This window comes from Acanthopagrus latus, chromosome 21 (assembly GCF_904848185.1).
Source record: "Acanthopagrus latus isolate v.2019 chromosome 21, fAcaLat1.1, whole genome shotgun sequence".
Taxonomy (NCBI): Eukaryota; Metazoa; Chordata; class Actinopteri; order Spariformes; family Sparidae; genus Acanthopagrus; species Acanthopagrus latus.
This window is the reverse complement of record NC_051059.1, coordinates 2,134,369-2,154,502: the sequence shown is the minus strand read 5'-3', so window position 1 is coordinate 2,154,502 and position 20,134 is coordinate 2,134,369. Positions and strand designations below refer to the sequence as shown.

The window sequence follows — 20,134 nt, the reverse complement described above, 5'->3', positions numbered from 1 at the left end:
GATTTGTATTTACAAAAGTGGTACTTCACTCAGAAACTGTGGGGGGCGCCAAATCACACAGATTGCACACAAACTACATTTGTGAGACATAGATCCTGACATACTATCAAAAAGGTAAATAAACCATGTGCATGGCGTACAAATCAAAAGCTATGTGATATCTTTCATTTGAAATGTTTATTGTTCAGATGGTCAGAAGGTCAACAGAAAGTAAATGAAGAGAGATGATCATCATTGGAAACCTTTTAGACTAAATCACAAAGATGTGTGAGTGCAGGAAGGTTTCTGACATTTAAACTAGTTTGTGGCTGCAAATGTGACATTTTATGAGACAAAAAAAGGGTTCCGTACAGCTCACCTGGCACAATCAAGGTTGTTTTTATTCATGTTTTAAAAGTCAGCTACTTCAGTTGTTCAGGAGAAGGCTGTGAAACTGTTTTGCTGCAAAACTCCAAAGACTGTTTTGTAGACTACTAAACTTCCCCTGACTCTCAGCCAGCATGAGGGCAAGTAGATAATGACTGAATTTTCATTTCTGACTTTTAACCATATTTTTTTGTCCTTTCTCAGAACATCAACCCACACATCAAGTTCTTTTGTGAGCAGATAGAAAAGGGTAAACTGCCAAGCCAACACACTTGTGTTATGTCAAGGCACACAGGAGCAAGACAACCAGTGTGTTAAGAACACTCACACAGAGTCCAATATCTGAACCTGACCTCTTACCACCACGTTTTCAGTTCAGTAGTGACGAGTTTCCTTCGCAGAGCGCAACATCTTGTCAGTGAGGAGGAAGACAGAAAGAGGAAGGGGCAGCGGGTGTGAAGGGCACCCAGGGCGATTACACAGTACACAGACAGGGACCACCGGGAGTATACTTCTTGAGAGGTCAGAGGTCATCGACCAACCTGACAAGTTGTGGGTGAAAATTCTGTAAATGACAGTAAGTGGATTGTAGCTTAAGTTTTGTTGATGTTGTTGTCGTTGTTTTGGATGAAAATATTTCAGCAGGGTCTCTTGTATAATAGCAGAGCTGCTGTCCTATATATTTTAAAACTCATACTTTGAAAGTGATGTTTGAAAGGTAAATTATCTGTCCTCCTTAATATGCTCAATTGTAGATGGTGTTGAACTGAAACATAGTCAGATACTGTTAAATGGATTCAATCCTCTGCTCAACATGGCAACATCGAGAACAACCAGCCCCCAGAGCAAGGATTAATGAAAATGTATGTCAATAAATGCCTGTCAACCAATGGATTTGATGGGGAAAATAACTTAATATCTGGAAAAGCAGATGTGTAGAACTATGATCTGATGAATGTTATCTCCTATTGAGCCACAAGATGGCAGCAAATAACTGATGTGTTGAAAAAATGCATCGGTCCACATACACATATTCAAGTCAGTTTAATTTTGAATGCCTGATATCACCAATTAATCACCAGGTGTTGACTCAGAATACATCTCTGTTATTATTACACAGTAAAACATTTACTTTGAGCTGTTGGTATAGCACCTTAAGCAATGATTCAATTCAACATGCTTTACTGAAAGCGTTAAAACCAGGTATAAAAGAAACACAAAGCAATATAAATTTACACTTTTAAATATGATTTTAAAAGAGTAGGAATATCAAAATTAATTCAAGTAAAAAAAGAGTAGGCTAAATATTTCATTTCTAGAGCTGTTCTGTATGTGCAAGTAAAAACATCAAGCCCTATAAGCTAAAAGCTTGTTGATTCAACCCAACCCCACTTCACTGGTTTGCAGTGATATCCTCTTTGATTTTTGTTACCTTAGCTGAATTACTTTTGTGTTGTAATGCAGCTGACATTGCTGTTGGAGCCTATCAAAAGGGCTCCTGCTGTGCTGCATTAAGGAGTTGCTGGGGGAGAATCAAACAAGAGATCCCACATAATGGTTTCTGCAGAGATGTCTAACGAGGTTAGCATGCTAACCAGTTAGCCCCGCCTGTTCTGTCCTGCAGTACCACTTTGTAAATTGTATAGTCCAATAGTAGAACGCCCATAATTTCATCTGGGAAACAGCCAAACAACCAAATTCATTGCATTTGACAAGGTTTTTTTTTTCTTTTTCTACTTTCAGGGTAATGAATGAACATAATAAACTAAATGTCGAGAAAGGAATTCCTCAATTCACTTGGTAAAATGTGAAAATATTCTAACAGTTGGTTTACTGAAAACCACCTGTGCACAGTGTGGAGTTTCAAGGCCTCAAAAGTTGGGTGCAAATCTTGTAATCTAGGAGTGCTAACAGTTGCCATGCCTTTAATTCTTCTTTTAATCCCAAACTGTCATTTGCAGAGAAGCACTATAACTAGTTTAAGGCACAGAACATGATGCTGCTTATGGCCACAGTGGGATACAAAACAAGCAAGTCAGTGGTTAATATGCAAGACTTACCACCTATCAAAATCTTACCCCACCCTCTAAAATAACTAATGATAATAAATAGCATATTACCATAAGGTTGCAGTGTCTGGCCCTATCATAAGGATCCATTAAATGCACAGGTTATATATGTTACTTAACAGATAAAGTTAACACTAGCAGCTGTTTACTGAAGAAAAAGCTGAAGGTTCAGCATCACACTGCAACCCTTTACATGGAAAGCCTCGTCTCCAGTTTTGGAAATCAGCTCCAATGTTAGCTCTTGCTCTGCCTGTCTCTGTCACGTCTTTTCTTTGATGGGCTGTCTGCCATGAGGGGCTGGTGTCGATGATGATAAAGATTGCTTGCCAAGCGCTTCAGCCACCATAGCATTCACTGTACTGTCTATTGAACGGTTAGGATTAAAGGGTTATATGAGGTTCTCATCTGGTCAGCTCTCCCCTGCATAGAGAAGCAGCACATAGCACCAACAGGGAAGCAGAGCGTCTGCTAAACCATACAGCACCTAAAGAAAGGTGCATCTAAAAACATCAGTGTCTGTGTGTGTGTGTGTCTCAGCGGGACAAGGAAAAAGCCAAAATGGCGGACGGAGTCACAGAATGATGGCGGAGAGCCAAAGTGGCGGTCATGATCTCTTGGCTGGCAACGTCACAAAGTGTTCTGTGGACTACAAAAACAAAAAAACATACGACTTGGGCAAGTCATGTTCTCAAGACTATAACACTGGCTGGATGTGATTTGGAGAAGTCACGCGCGAACACGCGAATTTGGAGGTTATGATTCAGTGCTGTGTTCCGATATTCGTGCTTCCATGTACACTATCCGCACTTGCTAAGTACACAGATTTCAGCTGGTGAGTGTTGTTCCAAATGTAATACTCTGTGGTGCCCTTACCGGAAATTATGTTCGCGACAACTGCCGCGGCTCGTCACCCGCCAGAAACATCCCACTTTGAACAGTGAACAAAAGACATCTGCGACTTTAATTTTTACCAATTACAATCCTACAATCCTGCAATATGGCTCCGCTGCAGACACTGTCGTCTCAGTAGTCATTTAAAAAGTAAGTACTCAAATTAAGTATAGTAAATACGGGAAGGATGGATGTTGGAACACAGCACTGGTTTCCTGAATCATGAAAAAATGGTTGACATGAATACGTCGCCTATGGAACAAACGCGCGGGATTTGAACAGCAGCGATGGTTACAACACCGTTGGCTTCATGTGCGCCACAAGGTATACATCTGACAGGGGGTTCCCACAAGGCACACATGTCAACTGTTATAGCTAGGTTATTAACCATAATTCTCCAAGGATTCACTCATAGGATGTATATGTGTCTGCATAACCCTTAATGTGTGTGTATGTGTTCATGTGGGTTGAGAGAGAGAGAGAGGTGGATTAAAGCATCCTGCTTTGGCTGTTAAAACAGGCTGGTCGACATGGGCATTAAGAAAACGGGCAAAGGGGGCGATTTCTGAGGGAAAATGCTCCCTCTGCAGGCGATGAAAGAGGCTGGTTGGACAGCTAACGTTACTATTCTGGATCCGGAGTGTGTTTGCTAACATGGTCAAGTTTGACTCGTCCAGCGAGGTGAAACACTGCAGCCGTTGGCGGTTGAAATCCAAACGTCTGGTTGCCTCCTTTGAGTAACGGCTGAAGCTTCCAGCAACACGTAGTTCTGGGACAGACGTTGAACGCGCGAGCAGTTGCTCTTGATTTTCTCCGTTCATCCGATCTTTGCGGAACTGACGATGCATTCAGGTGCTCTCAGACAGTGGGAGATGGGACCTGTCAAAACAGGACGGACTTTGTCAAGCAGGCGCAACTTACTGGACGTTAGCGTCGACGCACTGTCCTATGCCGATCAGGCTTTGTTAGTGCAAATGAGCCCGCATTGAGAGCTGTAGGCTACACGCAGGTCGCTCTGATGTCAGAACCATGTTGACGGTCACAACAACACTGTATTAAATTGTTTTTCAAGTGATAAACATTTGTACTTGAATGGGTCAAGGAGAGTATGAGCTGCTAACGGTTAATGTTCTGTTACCATGGATACAATCAACTGGATACCGGAATAGTGGAGAAAGTGTCTCATTTTGTTTAACGTTACTCTGAGAGAACAGATTACATACAGTGAAATTACTCACGACGGACATCAGCGGAAACTTCATTTGAAAGAGTGAGTCCTACTGAATCCACCAGTATTTTGTGTTATTATCTGTGCTTTCTGGTTTCACGGCTTAAGTTATGACAGATGCTAGCTCACTGAAAAGAAGGGTCCTGATTTTTTACACTGGCCCTACTAATGAACAAGAGATCACGCATCATGGTTTCTGTCTGAATATTCTGATGGCATGAGTTTGTTGAGAGTGGCTTTGAACAAATGTAATGTTTAGTGAAAAGAGAACATGAAGCTGATGATTCCTTGACTTGAAAATTTAATGATTAGAAGTTAATTCTTACTCAAATACACAATATAACAAGTCATCAATAGCATCTTCAAAAGCGCTTTTTGAATGAAATGGGAATAATTAAGTTTAAAACATTGAAATTATCCTACAGTCAGTGAGGAAAGTGAAAAAAAAAAAACTGTTGTAGAGTCAAACGAGGTTAGCATGCTAACCAGCTAGCCCTGCCTGTTGTGTCCTGCAGTACCACTTTGTAAATTGTATAGCCAAATAGTAGAACGCCCATAGTTTCAGCTGGGAAACAGCCTTGTATTACAGCAGTGAATTCATTGTATTTGAAAAGCTGTTTTTGAAAAAGATATATACTTTCAGTGGAATAAATGAAAAAAATTAACTAAATGTCAGTTGAAAACCACCTGTGCACAGTGTGGAGTTTCAAGGCCTCAAAATTTGGGCGCAAATCTTGTAATCTGGGAGTGCTAACAGTTGCCATGCCTTTAATTCTTCTTTCAATCCCCAACTGTCATTTGCAGAGGAGTACTAAAGGAGGCATACATATATGAAACGTTATAGCTAGGTTATTATCCACATGTTTATTATTATTATTATTATTATTATTATTATTATTATTATTAGTAGTAGTAGTAGTAGTAGTAGTAGTAGCAGTAGTATTAAGTCTCCAAGGAGTCCCTTGTGATTTGTAGGTTGAGAGAGAGAGAGAGGTGGATTAAAGCATCCTGCTTTGGCTGTTAAAACAGCCTGGTCGACATGGGCATTAAGAAAACGGGCAAAGCGGGCGATTTCTGAGGGAAAATCCTCCTTCTGCAGGCGATGAAAGAGGCTGGTTGGACAGCTAACGTTACTATTCTGGATCCGGAGTGTGTTTGCTAACATGGTCAAGTTTGACTCGTCCAGCGAGGTGAAACACTGCAGCCGTTGGCGGTTGAAATCCAAACGTCTGGTTGCCTCCTTTGAGTAACGGCTGAAGCTTCCAGCAACACGTAGTTCTGGGACAGACGTTGAACGCGCGAGCAGTTGCTCTTGATTTTCTCCGTTCATCCGATCTTCGCGGAACTGACGATGCATTCAGGTGCTCACAGACAATGGGAGATTGGACCTGTCAAAACAGGACGGACTTTGTCAAGCAGGCGCAACTTACTGGACGTTAGCGTCGACGCACTGTCCTATGCCTATCAGGCTTTGTTAGTGCAAATGAGCCCGCATTGAGAGCTGTGGGCTACACGCAGGTCGCTCTGATGTCAGAACCATGTTGACGGTCCCAACAACACTGTATTAAATTGTTTTTCAAGTGATAAACATTTGTACTTGAATGGGTCAAGGAGAGTATGAGCTGCTAACGGTTACTGTTCTGTTACCATGGATACAATCAACTGGATACCGGAATAGTGGAGAAAGTGTCTCATTTTGTTTAACGTTACTCTGAGAGAACAGATTACATACAGTGAAATTACTCACGACGGACATCAGCGGAAACTTCATTTGAAAGAGTGAGTCCTACTGAATCCACCAGTATTTTGTGTTATTATCTGTGCTTTCTGGTTTCACGGCTTAAGTTATGACAGATGCTAGCTCACTGAAAAGAAGGGTCCTGATTTTTTACACTGGCCCTACTAATGAACAAGAGATCACGCATCATGGTTTCTGTCTGAATATTCTGATGGCATGAGTTTGTTGAGAGTGGCTTTGAACAAATGTAATGTTTAGTGAAAAGAGAACATGAAGCTGATGATTCCTTGACTTGAAAATTTAATGATTAGAAGTTAATTCTTACTCAAATACACAATATAACAAGTCATCAATAGCATCTTCAAAAGCGCTTTTTGAATGAAATGGGAATAATTAAGTTTAAAACATTGAAATTATCCTACAGTCAGTGAGGAAAGTGAAAAAAAAAAAACTGTTGTAGAGTCAAACGAGGTTAGCATGCTAACCAGCTAGCCCTGCCTGTTGTGTCCTGCAGTACCACTTTGTAAATTGTATAGCCAAATAGTAGAACGCCCATAGTTTCAGCTGGGAAACAGCCTTGTATTACAGCAGTGAATTCATTGTATTTGAAAAGCTGTTTTTGAAAAAGATATATACTTTCAGTGGAATAAATGAAAAAAATTAACTAAATGTCAGTTGAAAACCACCTGTGCACAGTGTGGAGTTTCAAGGCCTCAAAATTTGGGCGCAAATCTTGTAATCTGGGAGTGCTAACAGTTGCCATGCCTTTAATTCTTCTTTCAATCCCCAACTGTCATTTGCAGAGGAGTACTAAAGGAGGCATACATATATGAAACGTTATAGCTAGGTTATTATCCACATGTTTATTATTATTATTATTATTAGTAGTAGTAGTAGTAGTAGTAGTAGTAGTAGTAGTAGTAGTAGTAGCAGTAGTATTAAGTCTCCAAGGAGTCCCTTGTGATTTGTAGGTTGAGAGAGAGAGAGAGGTGGATTAAAGCATCCTGCTTTGGCTGTTAAAACAGCCTGGTCGACATGGGCATTAAGAAAACGGGCAAAGCGGGCGATTTCTGAGGGAAAATCCTCCCTCTGCAGGCGATGAAAGAGGCTGGTTGGACAGCTAACGTTACTATTCTGGATCCGGAGTGTGTTTGCTAACATGGTCAAGTTTGACTCGTCCAGCGAGGTGAAACACTGCAGCCGTTGGCGGTTGAAATCCAAACGTCTGGTTGCCTCCTTTGAGTAACGGCTGAAGCTTCCAGCAACACGTAGTTCTGGGACAGACGTTGAACGCGCGAGCAGTTGCTCTTGATTTTCTCCGTTCATCCGATCTTCGCGGAACTGACGATGCATTCAGGTGCTCACAGACAATGGGAGATTGGACCTGTCAAAACAGGACGGACTTTGTCAAGCAGGCGCAACTTACTGGACGTTAGCGTCGACGCACTGTCCTATGCCTATCAGGCTTTGTTAGTGCAAATGAGCCCGCATTGAGAGCTGTGGGCTACACGCAGGTCGCTCTGATGTCAGAACCGTGTTGACGGTCCCAACAACACTGTATTAAATTGTTTTTCAAGTGATAAACATTTGTACTTGAATGGGTCAAGGAGAGTATGAGCTGCTAACGGTTACTGTTCTGTTACCATGGATACAATCAACTGGATACGGAATAGTGGAGAAAGTGTCTCATTTTGTTTAACGTTACTCTGAGAGAACAGATTACATACAGTGAAATTACTCACGACGGACATCAGCGGAAACTTCATTTGAAAGAGTGAGTCCTACTGAATCCACCAGTATTTTGTGTTATTATCTGTGCTTTCTGGTTTCACGGCTTAAGTTATGACAGATGCTAGCTCACTGAAAAGAAGGGTCCTGATTTTTTACACTGGCCCTACTAATGAACAAGAGATCACACATCATGGTTTCTGTCTGAATATTCTGATGGCATGAGTTTGTTGAGAGTGGCTTTGAACAAATGTAATGTTTAGTGAAAAGAGAACATGAAGCTGATGATTCCTTGCCTTGGAAATGTAATTATTAGCAGTTAATTCTTACTCAAATACACAATATAACAAGTCATCAACAGCATCTTCAAAAGCGCTTTTTGAATGAAATGGGAATCATTAAGTGTAAAACATTGAATTTAACCTGCAGTTAGTGAGGAAAGTGAAAAAAAAAAAAACTGTTGCAGAGACATCTAACGAGGTTAGCATGCTAACCAGCTAGCCCTGCCTGTTGTGTCCTGCAGTACCACTTTGTAAATTGTATAGTCCAATAGTAGAACGCCCATAGTTTCAGCTGGGAAACAGCCTTGTATTACAGCAGTGAATTCATTGCATTTGAAAAGCTGTTTTTGAAAAAAATATACTTTCAGTGGAATAAATGAACAAAATTAACTGCCGGTAAATGTCAGTTGGTTTACTGAAAACCACCTGTGCACAGTGTGGAGTTTCAAGGCCTCAACTGTTGGGCGCAAATCTTGTAATTTGGGAGTGCTAACAGTTGCCATGCCTTTAATTCTTCTTTTGATCCCCAACTGTCATTTGCAGAGGAGTACTAAACGAGACATACATACATATGTATATATATATATATATATATATATATATATATATATATATATATATATATATATATATATATGACATTTTATAGTTAGGTTATTATCCACACGTTTATTATTATTATTATTATTATTATTATTATTATTATTATTATTATTATTATAAGTCTCCAAGGAGTCACTCATGAAATGTGGGTTGAGAGAGAGAGAGAGGTGGATTAAAGCATCCTGCTTTGGCTGTTAAAACAGCCTGGTCGACATGGGCATTAAGAAAACGGGCAAAGGGGGCGATTTCTGAGGGAAAATCCTCCTTCTGCAGGCGATGAAAGAGGTTGGTTGGACAGCTAACGTTACTATTCTGGATCCGGGGTGTTTTTGCTAACATGGTCAAGTTTGACTCGTCCAGCGAGGTGAAACACTGCAGCCGTTGACGGTTGAAATCCAAACGTCTGGTTGCCTCCTTTGAGTAACGGCTGAAGCTTCCAGCAACACGTAGCTCTGGGACAGACGTTGAACGCGCGAGCAGTTGCTCTTGATTTTCTCCGTTCATCCGATCTTTGCGGAACTGACGATGCATTCAGGTGCTCTCAGACAATGGGAGATGGTACTTGTCAAATCAGTCGGGCACTGTGTTAAGCAGGCGCAACCTACTGGACGTTAGGTTCAACGCACTGTCCTATGCCTGCCGCTCTGATGTCAGAACCATGTTGACGGTCCCAACAACACTGTATTAAATTGTTTTTCAAGTGATAAACATTTGTACTTGAATGGGTCAAGGAGAGTATGAGCTGCTAACGGTTACTGTTCTGTCACCATGGATACAATCAACTGGATACGGAATAGTGGAGAAAGTGTCTCATTTTGTTTAACATTACTCTGAGAGAACAGAGTACATTTTATAGTGAAATTACCCAAGACAGACATCAGCAGGAACATCATTTGAACCTGTGCGTTCTTCTGACTCCACCAGTATTTTGTGTTATTATCTGTGCTTTCTGATTTCACGGCTTAAGTTATGACAGATGCTAGCTCACTGAAAAGAAGGGTCCTGATTTTTTACACTGGTCCTACTAATGATGTAGTAGTGTGCGTGTGTGCGTGCGTGTGTGTGTGTGTGTGTGTACTTAAACCGATTTTTGACAGGGAAAAACATAAATAATATTCAGCCAAATGTTAGTACACTGAACGTCATGATTGGTGGGTTTGACGGCTCTGCTTCAGACCCCAGAAAGGCTTGGCACGGCCCTGCAGTGAGCCACAGGCATGCACATCCCGTGCCTTATGCAGAGCCGCGATGAATGAAGGCTGGCAAGAGGTGAAAAGAAAATGTGGATTTCAGGATATTGCGCTAGAAATCCTCACAGCGATGAAGCTCAAGACTCTGAAACCGCACTGATCCCGGAACAGACGTGAGAGCAGCGCGGGGTGTGAGGATGGATAGGATGGATGTGTGAAGGTAATGTGCACGCATCAGGGACTAATCCATCTCTGCTAGGAGAGGGAGAGGATAGACTGCGGGCTCGAAGTCACCCCCGCATCTCTTCAAAAATCTCAGAATAAAAAGGGGAACTGGAGGGCAGGGAGGCAGCGGAGGGGAGGAGAGGTGGACACCACTATCGCATCTCTGGATGGCAGTCTGCACTGTCCTCCTGACTGACCGGCCCGCTGAAGGACCGGCAAGCCAAACCCACCGCTGTGAGGACCGACACAGCCTATATAACGCCGACCAGCGGCTGTCTGTCAACACATCATCGTCATCTGCCTCTCCTGCAGCTTTTCGATCTGCAAACTGACTTGGATTAACCCTTCCTTTGTGTTTTCAGGATAGCATACAGAAGCAGCAGCTATGTCTCACGGATGGGGATACGGACCGACAAACGGTGAGGAGCTCACAGCATCCAGCCCGGTTTCTATGTAACAGGTCCAGAACAAGCTGCCACACTGTGCAGTCAGTATGGGCTGCTGTAGTCACTGATTGATCACTTCTCAGTAACACTGTCATTAAATAATCTTCACCACAGCAGGCTGCTACTTAACTTTAGGATCACTTAACAGATCCACTCAGTTTCTGGTGGACTCCACTGCATTAAACAGGAAACATTGCATCTTTTAAATTACAGCAGAGTGTTCTGTTGTCTGCAGCCCGGTCCGAAGCTACACATAAAACACATGGCAAACTTCTGGACTGGCTCCAGCATTAAGATGCAGCATTAATGCATCGGTGTAGGCATTTGTTAATGTTTCCCTTCAGTATTAATGGATTATATGCATTATAAATATTTAATTGAAGCATCATGTGAATGATCTGAAAATAGCTTCTGAGAAGTCAACAGAACAGATTATATTCCGTGTTAAAATGTGAGATACTTGCACTTTACTTGCACTTCTATACTTATATTTTACTTCATATCGTTAGGTTGGGTTTTTTTGTTTTGTTTTGTTTTTTTTTTAAATAATTTAATAGGAGGCAGTAATACTACAAAGGACAATCTGCATAGTGATTGCATGAACTTTTCCTACTTTCAGTATATGTTTCTGAAAATATTTCTGTACTTTTACTTCCTTCCAGCAAGTTTTTGTTGTTGTTGTTACTGTTTTTTTCTTTTTATTCAAAGTATCTAATTTGAATATCACACTGCTGCTAAGTAAAACTGAGTAGATAGTGTATGTAATCCAGTTTTTAAGCAGTTGTAAAGGTTGCTAAAGCCTCTTGCAACTTTACAATAAGCAGTTGTTTAATACATTTTTTTATGGTTTAACAGTCAAATATTAAGTATGGTTTAATAAACTATAAATGTTCATTTATTAATTATGGTTAAAAAAGTGTTACCTTACTATTTTTCTGTTATGGTATCATGTGAAGTATCTGAATACTTCTTTACACTTGATATGACAGCGAGCAACACAACATAAGTGAGGGGATGAAAAAGGGAAATTAGAATTTTTAGTCATAAAACCTTTAGTGCTCAATGCATAGAAAATAATAGAATGTAACGGAACACCCAGAGTGGTATTAACATATACTTTTTATCATTTGAATATGTATTTGTAGGACCTGACAAATGGGGAGATGAGTATCCTGTAGCCAACGGGCCCCGGCAGTCTCCTATCAATATTGTCCCAAATGAGATCCAATATGACTCCTCTCTGAAGGCTCTCAAGCTGATATATGACCCCTCCAACTCTAAGGGCATTCTCAACAACGGACACTCCTTCCAGGTGGACTTTGTGGATGACACAGATAGTTCCAGTAAGCATGTATTTTTGATTAAAAGGCAAATATTCATAGAATAGAATAGAATTTATGTTTCAGAATTACTTTTGGTAAAGTTTATCTGGCTGTCTTGTTTATGCCTCCACCCTGCTGTATTCACTGACTGTAGCAGATAAGAGCCTCTGATGATGTCAGTCCACCCTGATAAGCCTCATCGTTATCTGAAGGTCAACAGGACATCTGCACCGTCTCACTACGCTGCGCTGACACTGTTTATTCAACATTACTCCAGCAATGCAAAGCATCAAAAGCAGTCTGGATTAAATAAATACATCTGAAAGTAGCCTTTATTTATGAAGAAACAATTTATAAAATGTACACTTTCTAAGTTAATTAGTTAAGTGAGTGATTTAAAAAATATCAATCTCATTTTATTTACATAAATTCAGTGTTATCAAAGTGTCCTATTTAATGCACGTTTGTCTGTAATGTTGAGAAGAATGCAGATGTCGACCTAAACTTTATGTGTTAAGTCAATTATTACATATAAAGTTAGACAACTTCTACATAAACACTATGTGTTATTTAAGCGCTTATTATTCATGATGTGCTTATAAAAGTAATGGATTTCAAATAGGTTATTAAGTCTCCTGTAATAAATCACACATGTAGTATATTATTATATTAACACAAATCCCAGTAAGGCAATGTAGCACGAATATGTTGAACTTTGGATTTATTTATCAAAACAATTATATGCAGTATGTGTAATGTGTGATATGACACATACACAATGTTTTGTTTTTTCTTTGAAGGCTGTAGCCATCCTTTCAACCTTAAAGTCTAGTGTTTCGCTAACAGAGGACAGAACATGGTTCTCTGTATTCTGCAACTAAGAAAACTTATGAAGGCATTCTGATTTATTAGAGGGAATCAGTCTGCAGCAACAAAAGGATAACATTTTGAATTAAATGTAAATAGTAAAGGCATTACAATGAAAAATTGTCTGTGATAATGTGCATGTAATTGACTACTACAGATTTACTTAATAACAACTAAAGTAGGCAAAATCTGAAGAAATTCTGGTGTCATTGCTAGCTGTTGCGAAGTGGAATCTAAACTGCATTGCTGATTTTGAAAGTTGAATCATACCAATCATGTATGAAAGATGTTAGATATTGTAAGGCTTGCTGAACAGCATTAATTCCTGAGTATATCTGTAAGGATTCTGTTGTTGTGACCCAACCAGCCCTGACCGGAGGTCCTATTTCTGGAACATACCGTTTGAGGCAGTTCCATTTCCACTGGGGAGCCAGTGACGACCGAGGCTCTGAGCACACTGTCAATGGCATCAAGTTCCCCTGTGAGGTACTGAAGCTGCTATAGTTACCTGAACGTGGATTTAAAGATGTTTACAACTACCACATACAGATCCTCAATACATGTTATGGTGTTAATGTTTGGCTTTGCCCTGTCTTTGACAATAGACTTTTGATTTAAAAAAAACAATTCTAGAACGTAACAAATTTGTTCTTAATGGCACTTTATAATAACAATCATTAATAACTTTATAATGAATTAAACATCAGTTAATAGTTATGTAACTGTTAGCAGACAATGAAATGCTTAATAAACCATTTATTAAACAAATATAAAGTGTCAACTGATGCTTATAATACTAAATGGATAATAAATACTGTGTAGTTGATCTATTAACATTATTTGGATAGTCATTATAGTTAAATCTGATAAACCCATAGAATTGCTAAATATATGATTTTTAAAGCACCATAGCCAAATAACTATTAAGCGTAAGACAAAATTCGAGATTTTCTTTAGTGGAGGGGATCTTCGGTCAAGGAGGATCCCCACCCCTGCACGACAAGTGGATTTCTCGCCTTGTCATGAAGTGATTAAATCAGCAGGAAAGATAAAGCCCTACTTAAACAATTGCAACTGACTGCCTCTTCAGATCCAGTGTCATTGTATGTAAAATATCCACACTGTTTCTCATGTTAGGTTTTGGTTAAGATGTAAAATTTGGCCTCTCTTCCTTGTTAGCTTCACCTGGTGCACTGGAACACTAAGTACCCGAGCTTTGAAGAGGCGGCCAGTCAGCCTGATGGACTCGCTGTGGTTGGAGTCTTTCTCAAGGTGAGTCATTAGTGACAGATCACTAACAATCCATCTGTCTGTGACTGCACTAGATGTGGGAAGGTGCTTTAAGTTTTCATGCCCTGCACAGAACTATGTGAGGTTAAAAGAAATGCCAAATAATGAAAACTGTATTTGGAAAAAAAAATGTGTTACAAATTAAATAACATGTGCATCTGTATTGTGCTTTAGATTGGTGCTGCCAACCCCAGGATTCAGAAAGTTTTGGATTCCTTGGATGCCATCAAGACTAAGGTAACAACTTCAACAACTTCTGTATCAAAAGTCAGGTGATAGCAGGGTGAACATGTCACTTCACTGCCATCACTGATGCTCTGTCGATGGGCACCATTGATGTTCATGCCAGTTTGTCATGTTTCCAGTCAACATACTCTCCATTGCCCCTCTGTAAATGTTAGTGAGAACTTGACACATGAATTCAGCCTTCATAAGTGTTCTTTAGAAGTGGAGCTTTTTTTCTCTGCTTAGGAAGCTTAGGAAACTAACAACTCCATCATCATGGTTTACAATGAGAAACAACTGCTTTCTTTCCATCTTTCCTCTATTCGGTTGTTCCAGGGAAAACAGTCGACCTTTGATAACTTTGACCCAAAGACTCTCCTTCCTGCTTCTCTGGATTATTGGACCTATGATGGCTCTCTGACCACACCTCCCCTGTTGGAGAGTGTCACCTGGATCGTCCTTAAGGAGCCAATCAGTGTCAGCCCCGCACAGGTACTCAGCTTGCTTCACATATAACAACTTGCTTTACCTAAATAAAATCAAACTGAGTAAGAAAAAACACACCAACATTTGGTAAAGCACAAGCAGCTGAAGTGAAAGCATGGCTGTGGAGCTTCATTGTGTGAGATGTAAATGTGTCAGGTACGTATTTGAAGGATTTGCTCACTGTCAAAAATACTGTCATCTCTGTTTATTGGTGATATCGTGAAGACTGATGACAACAAAATAGAGCAAGCAAACATGAAAGCCCTGTGGCTGGAACAGTACATTTTACCTGTAGAAGGATAAGGACAAAAGCCCTTGAACTACTTGAGGCCACAGTGACATTTGTTTTAGCTATCGCTGTATTTAGATAGGAAGGTTGGTCTGATCTGTACAACAAAATACATGTACAAATAAATGTAATACTGAAAGTACTTAAGCTCAAGAGCCAATCAACTGAAGTGAAGCCACAGCTCGATTACACACTAGATATGATTCAAGTATAGCTGGAACATCATATGGGTACGGGTGTTTCAGTGCAAGTGTGTCTATGTGCATTAACATGCTCAAAGAGCCTATGTGTAGTTGTGGCAGTCCTAAATACAGACATTTCTCTTGGCAGCCCAACTAGTGGTTTGTGGTTCCAATCATGTAGTCTGGTGTGACTGCTTCTGGATTCTCCAGTTGAAGCCGGTTCAGTTCAAGTATTCAGCTTAAAGTAAGATAAAAGACATCAGGGAATCAGAGAGAGAAAAAAAGAAACAGCCTGTCAATTACTGCTGAAGTGAAGAAACAGTTCACCCAAAAATTAAAGAATTCAGTCATCATCTACTCACCCTCATGCAGATGTAAAGTCAGGTACAGTAAAACATTTGCAGCATTCTCCTAAACAACTGATGTAGATGGGGATCTGTTTTATAAATGGCTCCATGTTCAGCGGCTCTTGCTAACCATCAACACGCGGTTCGGCTCATGCGCCCAGTTCAGACGGGGTTGCTCTTACCAAGTCGCCATTACAAGGGCCAGACTTTGAATCCAATTTGGCATAGTGTGTTATTGTCCCATGTTGCCATGGTTCCCACGCACAATTCTTTTCATAAGCTTAAATTGTGAAGGAAGCAGCTGTAAAATGATGGAGACATTTTTTGAGCATCATACCCCCTGTGAAATGACTCGTTTCATAATTCGATCAATTTGGAAAGTCTTGAAGACCCACGTGATTCAATTAACCTGTTTTATCCCCATTCAAGCCAGGGGATAAATCCTGGCCAGGTCATTTTATACACACAAAGTCGAACTTTTATGGTTTCATATGCCACTGTGCAGCTTTCCCAGGAATGAACAGTGCTCTGCCTCTGACAGTTTCCTGTTCTCATTATATGACAATGGCACCCATGTGTTTAGCTTTTAGCAGCCACATTTAAGGTTTCAGCTTTAATATCGGTGTAAAAAAAACGCCTTTTATATCAATTTGGGATCTCGGATTACACCTGATGAGCTGTATTGAGCTTTTATGCTGATTTTTGATTTTTGGTTTTCTCCAGCTACTTCGATTTTTGGAGAATGCAACACTTTTTTGCTGTGAAGCTACAGAAATGTTTTGTGGACTGGCTGTTTACAGGATTTTCAGATCACCTCATAGGCACTAACCTTAACCCTTGGCAGAGGTCTCATGCATGGTCCAAGGAGGTAAAAAGGTTGTTGGACCAAACATTGTCAAGGGCATGAGTGTAGGCAGTCATACCATAATTTAGAGCAGGGTGGGTCTGCGCCACGAGTGCCTTGTGTTTCACCAAGATTGCACCGGCTACTGGTATCTCCACTGTGCAGTTTGCACACTATCTCTTTACATAATTCATGCTGCCTCACTGTATCTTCATGTGACATATGACCCACATAGTACAGTAGGTAACAGACTTCACCTCTCCTCCTTGAGTAAAGCTGAGATGTACGCTTGAGCTTGATGTAGAAATAAATACACTAATGCACTCAAGGACAGCTTTGTTCTCTGGCACTGCTGAGTGAGCCTGCTGAGGAAAATTAAATCCAAGCTCATCAGTTAGCTAAAGGCTAAATGGCTCCCAGAGGAGCTGTTGTTTATGCCACACTGCTGCTTTAGTCGTTTCGCGTGTGTGCACACACACACACACACACACACGCACACACATAAACACATGCACACAGAGAGAGACAGATCTTTGCCCCTAACATGTGCTCTAGGTTCCAGTAGCTCAGATGTGGCCTGTTCTGCAGAGGTAATTGAAGGCTGTCACAATTGTAGAACTCTCCATCCAGCTTAATACTACTGTTGGGAGGGCTGTGTATTGTATCACCCTGTGCACAGGCAAGATAAGCGACACAGCAGGAGGATGTGATGTGGCAGAAGCAAGTGAAGCAGCTGATTGCATTAAATATCACATTTCTGCTGGTGGCTAATTCTTTAACATGACCCAGGTAGTTACCGTGTACTCTAGTCTCAGGACCTGAGCAGTAGTAGAGGGAACTCTGCTCTGTTGCTGGCCTGTTTTGTCTTACACAAATCAAAGGGCATTTTGATTTTGCCAGCTGAGGATACAAGAGCTCAAAGGTAGGGTTCATCATTGTGGTTCCCAAGCAACACACACTCTGTGTTCCATTTGCATTTGAGAAATGGATTTATAACCAGTGAAAATATTTTATTTTGATTTGAAGGCAAGTTGGATAAATGGAAAGATGTATATGTTGATAGCACATAATCATAGATTTGAAAAGTCAGTTCTTGTGAATTTTCCGGCCCCTCCCTACACATGGCCCCTCTGATAGCTATGCTGTATTCTGAATGTTCGCCATGATAAACAGCAGGGCGATAACGGTGCACTGGCCTTTCCTCAAAGACGCACTCTCACTGGGAGATTCTCTCTTCTGTCAGAGAGCAGCTGACCCAACCTTTGCTGCTGCTTTCTTCATTAGGTGTGTGACATAATAGGTCAACTGGATGATGGTTCAGTAGCAACTCACTGAAACAGTGCATATCACTCATGGAATCAGTCATACTCCCACCAATAAATCGATTATCCCCTGGTGCAACATAGTTTGTAGAAATACCCTCACTCTTAAAAAGCTCAAACTGAACACAGTCGGTTCAGAGAGGATTAGCCCATTGTTTAGATTTGGATGTGAGCTGCCTTTAAATCAGCCCAGTTGCCAGGATTAAATAATGTCAGTTAAACATTTCTGCAAACTGACATATGAATGTGACATATGTCATATCTTGTTCACATAACACATTTATATTTGGAGGTAGAAAGGATGGTGGTGGAGTTGCAGACGAGAAGGCTGCAATGCTGCCGACCAAAGTTCAAGACTATTTCAACATTTTAAGTGTGAAACCACTGGACATTTTTACGAGGGATCACGACATGTTAATGTATCAGAGGTTTGCAGGAATCTTAACTGCCAACATTTTATATGGGCCGCTTGGCTGGCTAGAGCCAATTACACAAACCATCTTCCCTAACTAAGTCTGTAACCATCATTAAATAGATCATTTAAATAGCATTGTCTCATTTGGTAATCCTGCTGTGCTCGTGGAGGTCATAATGGACTTATACAGTATATGTTGGAAACAACACATGGTATTTTTAGTGACTCCATCGACAGAAGTCAGACCTTGATTATCTTACACCGTTTTTCCTCCCTGTCTCTCCTTCCTCATTAGATGGCCATGTTCCGCAGCCTCCTGTTCACTGGAGAGGGAGAATCTCCGTGCTGCATGGTGGACAACTACCGGCCTCCTCAGCCTCTGAAGGGCCGCCAGGTCCGCGCCTCCTTCAGATAAACCCCCCTTCATTTTCATAGCTTTCTCTCCCCTTTGCTTATTCTTCTCTGCTTTCCCACTTCTCTACTAACCCCCATTGTTCTCCAAATGCAGTTCTTATTCAGCATTTATTAGCCCTGTTGACATTAACTTGAAAAGTTGGATAAAAGCCCATCAGCTTACACGTTTTACCACATAGACTAACTGGATGTATCTTGAATAAAATAACTTTTTACGCTTTGACATAGGCCCTGTTTATTCTTGTCATTTCAAGTGTCCATAGTGTGTGCAAACATAAAATGCCTATGTGGCATATACATTTTCCAATCATAGACAAAGGTTGCCTAAAAAATGTGATCCATGCTAGCTAACACAGGTAAAAAGAGACAAAACGTGGAGCAAAGTTGTTACTCCTGCTATCTGGTCCCTCATCTTTCATTTTGGCCATAACATGTTACATATTCCATGTTTGTCAGAGACAAAATTAACTGAAAATAGAACTTTAAATATTGTAAAAGTAAAAGTTATCCTTCTGTCATAAACCGCACTTGACAAGCACACCTGCTGTTTTATTCTTATCCTAGTATATTAAAAAATAATGCTCCTTTCAGTGCATTTCATTGACTTGTGAATTGTGCCGTAGACAACTGATCAGATTGTGAAAACCAATGTTTTGATGGATGCCTGATTTTCTTTTCAGTTTTAGACAAAGTGCTCATACTGAGTTTGAACTTGACATCTTTCAGGGTACACTGTGGCCACAGCTCATTGACGAGCACTTCTATGCAAGTAGATTTTTAGACATATGATGGACTCATGAAAGTAATGTTATGGATCCAGTATATTGTGAAGGACAGTCTCACCCAGTTTTGGCTGTAGTGCAGCATGATGTTCACATGTCCATGTTCATGTGTAGTATTTTTCTCTTTGCTGGGTTTCAATCCATTCTGGTTAAATTAAGCCTCCTCAAAAATCAGCCAGCTGACACATCTGCATTGTCGAGGTGATGGATCTAGCAACCCATACTACCAGTGGCTCTACAGTGCAAGTGTCAATCCATTCATAATAAAAGTATAACAACTGAACTACCTATCACCACAGTGCATTATACATTGTCCACAAGACTATTTTTATAAAGAGCTGTTACTTATGACTAAACATTAACACAAGCTAATGTATCAACATAGGTCACTGAAGTTTTCGTTTAATCAATATACTTTGTCTGCAATGTCTACAGTCGTTAACCGAAATCAATGGCAGGTATTCAGAAGAGACCAGCGCGATGTGACTTTTTAGCTTTTATATCAATGTAATAAAAAATTTAACGTTATTTAAAAAAAATCCTGTGTGGTTATTGTGAAACAAATGAAAGCCTTTAATGTGTTT

General features: G+C 40.4%; 1 protein-coding gene across 2 annotated transcripts; it reads left to right on the top strand.

The window, feature by feature from the left end:
• The first annotated feature begins 4,541 nt into the window (after positions 1 to 4,541).
• Positions 4,542 to 18,991, top strand: cahz (carbonic anhydrase). Of its 2 annotated transcripts, none has more exons than XM_037083737.1 (8): positions 4,542 to 4,596; positions 10,682 to 10,738; positions 11,911 to 12,108; positions 13,322 to 13,440; positions 14,134 to 14,226; positions 14,419 to 14,481; positions 14,806 to 14,961; positions 18,650 to 18,991. In XM_037083737.1, exons 2-8 carry the CDS (start codon positions 10,705 to 10,707, stop codon positions 18,767 to 18,769), a joined length of 783 nt encoding a protein of 260 aa, XP_036939632.1. In that variant the 5' UTR covers positions 4,542 to 4,596; positions 10,682 to 10,704; the 3' UTR covers positions 18,770 to 18,991. The 2 variants fall into 2 exon arrangements, with proteins under 2 accessions (XP_036939632.1, XP_036939631.1); XM_037083736.1 differs by lacking the exon at positions 4,542 to 4,596 and adding an exon at positions 7,908 to 8,066.
• The last annotated feature ends 1,143 nt before the right edge of the window (positions 18,992 to 20,134 follow it).

What these genes read in the sequence shown, in the direction of transcription:
- cahz (XM_037083737.1), top strand. Translation starts at nt 10,705, where the DNA reads ATGTCTCACGGATGGGGATACGGACCGACAAACG. An exon ending in GGATGACACAGATAGTTCCA is followed by an intron (nt 12,109 to 13,321) that starts GTAAGCATGTAT and finishes TGACCCAACCAG; the next exon opens with CCCTGACCGGAGGTCCTATT. An exon ending in TGGATGCCATCAAGACTAAG is followed by an intron (nt 14,482 to 14,805) that starts GTAACAACTTCA and finishes CGGTTGTTCCAG; the next exon opens with GGAAAACAGTCGACCTTTGA.